The sequence below is a fragment of the Hipposideros armiger genome, unplaced genomic scaffold (genome assembly GCF_001890085.2).
Source record: "Hipposideros armiger isolate ML-2016 unplaced genomic scaffold, ASM189008v1 scaffold_94, whole genome shotgun sequence".
NCBI classification, from domain to species: Eukaryota; Metazoa; Chordata; class Mammalia; order Chiroptera; family Hipposideridae; genus Hipposideros; species Hipposideros armiger.
In genome coordinates, this window is record NW_017731444.1 from 681384 (window position 1) to 688065 (window position 6682).

The window sequence follows — 6682 nt, forward strand, 5'->3', positions numbered from 1 at the left end:
TCAAGCCTTTGCTACTCTAGCTTGGGTCTTCCAAGTCTTCCCCTTGGGGTGGGGCCACCCATAGCCACTTCAGTAGAGTCTATAAGCTCTCTCCCTACACAGAAGAGGAACCGCATTGTCTTTGGCGCAGCGTGTGGGTCAGGACTGTCATGTGAACCTCTTGAAGCAAAGACTCAGAGGACTGTGGGTGAAGAGAGGAGCGAAGGGAGGACAGGCAAGGGACCACTATCTGTTTTGGCACTGACTCTGCACCAGGCCTTGCCCTCTCTAATTAACAACCCATTTGTTAGGGAGGAACAGAAAGGTCAGAGAAGATAAAGTGCTATGGGTGGCTGCGATCCTCCTGAGGGTCTTTCCAAATTTAGCATTTCTCCTAGCTGCCTGCAAGGCTCAGCTTTGGATCTGGGTTCCAGCATTTCCTCAGGTGGTCACAGGGCAGTCCAGGTCATCATATCTCATCAGCCCTCGCTCATGCCAGGTCTAGAAAGCAGAGGATGTTTGAAATCGAGGATGTGAGGATATGCACTTATTTTAGAAAGCAATTCAGTACTATTTAAAAAGAATGAAGAAACACCTATGATCCAGTTGTTCCACTTCTTGAGTTCTGTCTTAGAGAAAGTCTCACATTTGCACAAGGAGACATATATACAAGCAGCACATTTGCAACAGCAAAAAAATGGAAACAACCTAAGTAGGTCTATGCAGAGAAATGAATAAGCTGTGGTTTATTCATCCATACAATGAAATACAAGAAATATTAAAATCTCCACATAGGGCCGGCAGAGTGGCGTGTTGGTTAAGAGTTGGCTTGGGACGCCAGCTCTAAGCAGCAGGATCCTGGTTCGGATCCCACATAAGGGCCAGTGATTCTGTGCCCTCTACAGCTAAGATGGTGAACAACAGCTCGGCCTGGAGCGAGGCTGCCATGAGTCACTGGCGACAGCGTAGGTTGCAGTCCCTGTTGCAGTGGGCTGCCGTGAGCTACCGTGAGTGGCTGGCAGCCAGCGCGAACGGCCGGCAGCTGGTGTGAGCTTTCGTGAGCTGCCATGAGCCACCTTGAGTGGCCGTCCAATGGACGGGGAGTGATTGCCTCACCTGGGAAGAGCGCAGTGATAATACCAACGTGGGGCAGTGAAGCGACATCCTCTACAATTAGACTGAAGAACAAAAGGACAGCAACTTGTCTGTTNACCCTGTTGCTCAGAGCTTGCGCTCTTAACCAACTGAGCCACTCGGCTGGCCCACTACCCTTCCTCTCTTACCTCTGCCCATCTCCCTAGCTCACTGGAAGTTTCCTGTTGCTTGAGGGTCCCAGGAGCCACCATTAACTAATCCTCTGATGGATGTCTCTCAAAAAAAGCTTTAGAGTTTTCTTGATTAGAGATCTTGTGACTATTTGAGTTAGGAAATCTCTTGTTAAAATCTGTCCAAAGCTTGTTTCATAGCAACCCCCTTCAAGATAAAAACTAATCTTCTCCCCTTTGAGTGTGGGCTAGACTTAGTGACTCAGTTCTAATGAGTAAAAAGTGGTAGAATGGATGGTTCTGAGACTAGGTTACAAAAGGCATTGTGGCTTCCTTCTTGCCCTCTCTCTAGGATCATTTGCTGTGGGGAAACCAGCTGCTATGTTGTGAAGACACCCCAGAAGCCCTGTGGAGAGGTTCACATGGGAGGTAATCAAAGTCTGTTAATAGCCAGCAAGGAGCAGAAGCCTCCTGCCAACAGCCATATGTGTGAGCCATCTTGCAAATAGATCTTCCAGCCTTAGTCAAGTCTTCCAATGACTATAGCCCTGCCTGAGACCTTGTTTTCAATATTCAGAACCGGAACTGCCCAGTGAAGCCAATCCCAAATTTGTGATCCACAGACATTGTGTAAGATAATAAATATTTATTGCTTTAAGTTGTTAAATTTTGGGGACAGTTTGTTGTGTAACAATAGATAGCAAATATATTCACTCACATAAAATTATGCCTCATCAGAACAGGATAATTTGTGTTTATGGTGGGTGTATTGCTAGCCATCAGAAGTCTGACAGTAATCTCTAGGAGGCTGATGACTTAGGCCTTTCTTGTTCCCTTCCCCAGAGACTGGCATTATCCCCAGACAGGATGACTTGAAGGCCAAGCATCAGTGTGGTAGCCATCTTTGGGCTTTCCAGTCCTGATTGGTTGGGTTAGGTCTCCTGGATTCTCCTGTAGAGGTCTCAGGTAGATTAGTTCAGGGCCAGGGTGTGTCTTCCCAGAAGAAGGCATATGATGCACAAACATTTTTGGATTTGGGGGTTGGATCTCAGTTCCATGGAGATGAGGCATTAGCTGCATCTTCTTTAGCCTTGCCTGGAGGTGGATGGTGGTGAAATAATTTATCATTTCTTCCTGTCACGTGTCCCCATTCTCACTCCATTCAGGTTGTATTTGAAATTTCTTTGCTGGGTTGGGAAGGGGAGGGAAGTTGGAAATTATTCTAAGTGTATAGCTTCTGATATCTCTGTAAAATCTCCACCAGAACTTAGCCTGACTTCCAGGGTGTGGGGAATTCTGTGAACCCCTGGGGACATGGTTGGATGGTGACTGAGAGAGAGGACTCCCTTTAGAACATGCAGACATAGGTGAGATGGTCCCTTGATCTTGAAGCCACATGCTCACCTGGGTCTGGGAAAACGGGGTAGAGGAAAGAAAGGATCTGCCTGCAAGATACCTGGGCTGTCGAAGAGTCTTGGATTGTGACTGTGCTGAGCCTCTGCCGTTCCTGGCAAGGCCTTCTCAATGGTCTGGCCTCCCCAGCTTATGCCCCCTAGGAGTCATTCTGCATAGAACCACGTAAGACATAAGATGAATATAGAATCACCAGAGACAAGGCTTTGCATTGCACCCTTTGCAAGCTCCTCAAGAAACCATCTTCAATGTCCCTTATACAATAAGCAGGCTATCAAATTCCTTTTAGAATTTGGTACATGAGAAAGATTTTTCTGCCCTGAGCAATCTTTTAAGTTTCCTTCAATTAGATAAGAAGTACTATGCTACTCACTCGCTCCTTGCCTTGCTGCTAGGAGGCTCCAGTGCATTTTTGGTGCTTAATGGCATCAGTTCCCCTCAGACTGGGTTCTGGGGTATCACCATCTTCCAAGTCACCATGGCTGGATTTGGTTCATTTACTTTTATTTTCATTGGCTTCTTGTACCTTTTATTTTAACCACCTCACTTCCTTTGAATAGAGGTGATGGTCAGGAATGTGGGCCCCTCTGCACCCTCCTCCCAGTTGGTGGAGCTGGCAGCCACCTATGTTCCAACATGGGCGCCATGAGAAAAGTCCATGACAGTGGCCATGGCCCTGCCCCTCCTCCCAAAGTCTGGAGCCAAGGGCAACCACCATCAGTACAAGGTCCATAGCTACCTGAACCAAGATATTTAGGGGAGGCTCAGCTCCCCTAAAGGCAGATGAAGCCACTGTCCTCCCGTTTTGGTAGCCACAAGGACCTGAGACTAAGCAATCAAAGTTCAGTAACAGGAGAGAGAATGTGCATATGTGTGAGGAGAGAGGAAGAGAGAACACCAATTTGGGTGTGTGAGCTGGTGGGGCCAGAGGATCAGCCCCAGGATGGGGTTCCTGTGAGTCCCAGCTGTCAGTGGGTAGGTCTCTGAGTACTCTTTCTAAGGGCTGACCTCCCAGGATGAGTCAGAGGCTGGGCTTGGCCAGAATCTGGTCTGATGCCAGGAGGCCGAGATACAGGGAGGTGCCTAGAGGCAGGCAGCATGGCCCTGCTAGCAGAGCTGGAGGTCCCAGGGCCCTGGGCCTTCTTGTCCAGGTTCTGGCTTTGGCTGGCAGAGTGAGGCATGGTCCCTGGAAAAAGAACAAAGACAAGAATGAGGATGTGGACTTAGAATGGACTAAGTTTCCATTGTGGATGGGTGCGGCCCATGACAGAAGTCCAGGCTTTGATGGGACCACTTCCAGGCGTGACCTCTAGGTTCTTCCCCTCACACTAGCCTGATGCAGGTGGAGTCACAGGTTGGAAGGAGCCAGGGTCTCTGAATCATCCCTTGGGAAGAAAGTGACCATCAAGTGGAAACACCCAATTTGGAGTTTATGTTGAGTGAGAAGTAAACTTTTATTGTGTTTGAGCTATTAGCTGTTTGGGGTTCTTAAAGCATTTACTTTCAAGAAGAGAAGCTGAGTAAGGGCAGCAATCGAGGCAGTTGGAATTTTCCAGACTAAAGGTCGACCATCTTCCTAAATTTCCCCTGCACCCTAGTTCCACTGATGTGTTCAGATAACACTTTAATTCTTTTTAAAAAATGAGGGGCGGCCAGTTAGCTCAGGTGGTTAGAGCGCAGGCTCTTAACACCAAGATGCTGGTTCGATTCCACATGGGCCAGAGAGCTGTACCCTCCACAACTAGACTGAAAAGAATGACTTGACTTGCAGCTGATGGGTCCTGGAAAAACACACTGTTCCCCAATAAAGTTTTGTTTTTGTTTTTTTAAATCAACACTGCAGTACTGACTTAATCAGTATAAAATCGAAAGAGCTTTAGATTTGTAATAAAAACTAAAAATTGGAGAAGGACAAACTTTCAAACAGCAGCCAATAGAGAAAGGAGGGGAAAGGAGTGGGTAAGGTGGGCAGGCACGTTAAGACTCTGGGGACATGAATTGACCACTGTCAAACCAGTGTAAGTTTCTTGGTTTCTCACGGAAAACATTTTGTACACCTGTTTTTTTCCTTCCATACGTAAGTCCATCAGCATCCAAACACATCGTTCCATTATTTGCCTGTTCCAATAATCGTCAAAACTCTGATTCTAATCCCAGATCCGTCTGATTTCACAACATATGCTCTTTACACCTTTCCATGTGGCCTTGTGAAAAGTAATCGTCATGAAATAGAATTTACCTGCTTTGGTGAGTTGGAGCTGGGTGGCATCTTTGGAGCTGCCTTTATCTGTGTCCTCTGAATCTCTGGCTGTGGCTCTGCCTTTGACAGATTTGTGGCTCTTTTCAACTTCACGGAGCTGCAGGAAAAAATTAGCGGTTGGTCTTGGCCAGGGAAATGGGTGTTTGAGGCTCAGGATGGTGAGATCTGAAGGGTAAGGACTCTGTCTTCAGTTCTTGGTACTTACCTTAAATCACATGTAATTAGTCTGCACGGCTGACAGGGCAGCCTGAGACTCAGGTTTGGACAACATTTGAGGGATCATCTGGCTAGGGGAGGACAGAAGCCCTCCCCAATCCTCTAATTCAATGGTTTTCTTTATCTGGGCAGGAGTCCCGTAAAATTAAGGGAGTGGGATGGCGATGGGGAACTGGCTGCGAGCGAGGCAGATGAGATTAGTTCCAGAAGAGGCATGGAGGAAGCAAGGAGGTCAGGGCTTAAAGAGGGTTGGGTCTACCCTTTACCATGAGTAGGAGGCAGGTTGGGGGCTGGGAGAATGGAAGAGAGCAGTCAGAAGTCGACCAATATTGAGAGAGGCTTAAAAGACTTGTTAGGCCACAGACCACAAGCAACATGTCATTTTAACAACATTATTTTCTTTGCTGTTTATAGTATTAGTTTTAAAGTGTAGGAATTAGTGTGGGTTCTGGTTTTATTATGTATGAACATTGGTTGAATCCATTGAATTTCTCCAGTTTTTCATCAGCCTCTCAAAATTTAAATCATTATTGTTCTATATACCCAATATGAATGCATGCTGTTGAATCTCATAAGGCTGCTTCCTATCACACAGATATTTTTGGATTAGGTGTAGAAGAATGCCATTTAGAGCATACAACTGGGTTCACAGAGCAAATTAGCAAAAAAAAAAAATAATAATTCATGACATCCTTTTACCTTCCAGAATGAAACTTGTGACAGACTCACCGCTTGGATTTTCTTCCTCAGCTGGACATTAGCTCGGAAAAGGCTTTTGGAAACTGAGTTCAGGTAGTAGATGGCCAGGCTGCAAGAGAAAAGCGTGCCTCCTGTGATACTGCAATCTTGGAAAATGACAAGAGCTGGATGCCTTTCCCTAGGAATCAAGGCCTGCTTCCTGGAACAGGTGCCAAGGCTTTGCCTCTCGGTAGGGTGGAGAGAGATCCTACCATCCTAAAATCCCCACTTAACCTGGAGAAGGTCCGGGACATCCCTGTTCTCCATTTGATTGAACGTGGAAATGACCTGCACATTTCTAGTTGTCAGAGTGCTCAATAAAAGTTGGCTAAAGGAATCATCTCTCTTCCGGGAAATCTGAAGAGGTGGGGGAGTGGCAGCGTTTCTTGTCTGCACAAGAAGCTACTTATGTTTCCTGGGCACCTGCCCTGTGTCAGGCTCTGTGTCATGTGCATCCCACCCCACATCTCACTGGTTTTGATGAAACTCCATGAAGTAGAGAGGATGACTCCTATCTTTACAGATCAGTATCCTGGAATTCAGAGAGCTTAAGAAATCTGCCCAAGGTCACCCCATCTATTAGTACTCCTCAGAGCCCACATTTTAAGCTAAAGCCCTTTTCACAATCTTCAAGTGCTGACAGAGACAGAGATGCTAAGTACCTGCTCCAGGTCTGCCTAGGAACACAACTGCAGGTGCCCTGATGGGAATATCTGTCCTGGGCTGGTGACTTTCAGAGTCCAGCCCACACTGGCTGACTTCATGACTGGGCATCCTTTGAGGCTGTAGCCTGGGCTTCCCATTCACAGGA

The 6682-nt window shown here is 46.8% G+C and overlaps 1 protein-coding gene and 1 long non-coding RNA gene across 4 annotated transcripts in view; one reads left to right on the forward strand and one right to left on the reverse strand.

The window, feature by feature from the left end:
• The window catches only part of LOC109384446 (uncharacterized), a 16064-nt gene extending 9403 nt beyond the window's left edge, over window positions 1-6661 (forward strand). For all 3 annotated transcript variants that reach the window (XR_002124400.1, XR_002124399.1, XR_002124401.1), the window contains exons 2-3: window positions 1597-1874; window positions 5840-6661. This is a non-coding gene — a long non-coding RNA (uncharacterized LOC109384446). The remainder of the gene's footprint in view (window positions 1-1596; window positions 1875-5839) is intronic.
• Window positions 3259-6682, reverse strand: part of TMC2 (transmembrane channel like 2) — a 65148-nt gene continuing 61724 nt past the window's right edge. Inside the window, exons 18-20 of the mRNA XM_019645803.1 lie at window positions 5863-5941; window positions 4897-5014; window positions 3259-3843 (exon numbers count right to left, since the gene is read on the reverse strand). Of these exons, the coding sequence (XP_019501348.1) occupies window positions 3626-3843; window positions 4897-5014; window positions 5863-5941 (415 nt within the window). The 3' untranslated portion in view covers window positions 3259-3625. The remainder of the gene's footprint in view (window positions 3844-4896; window positions 5015-5862; window positions 5942-6682) is intronic.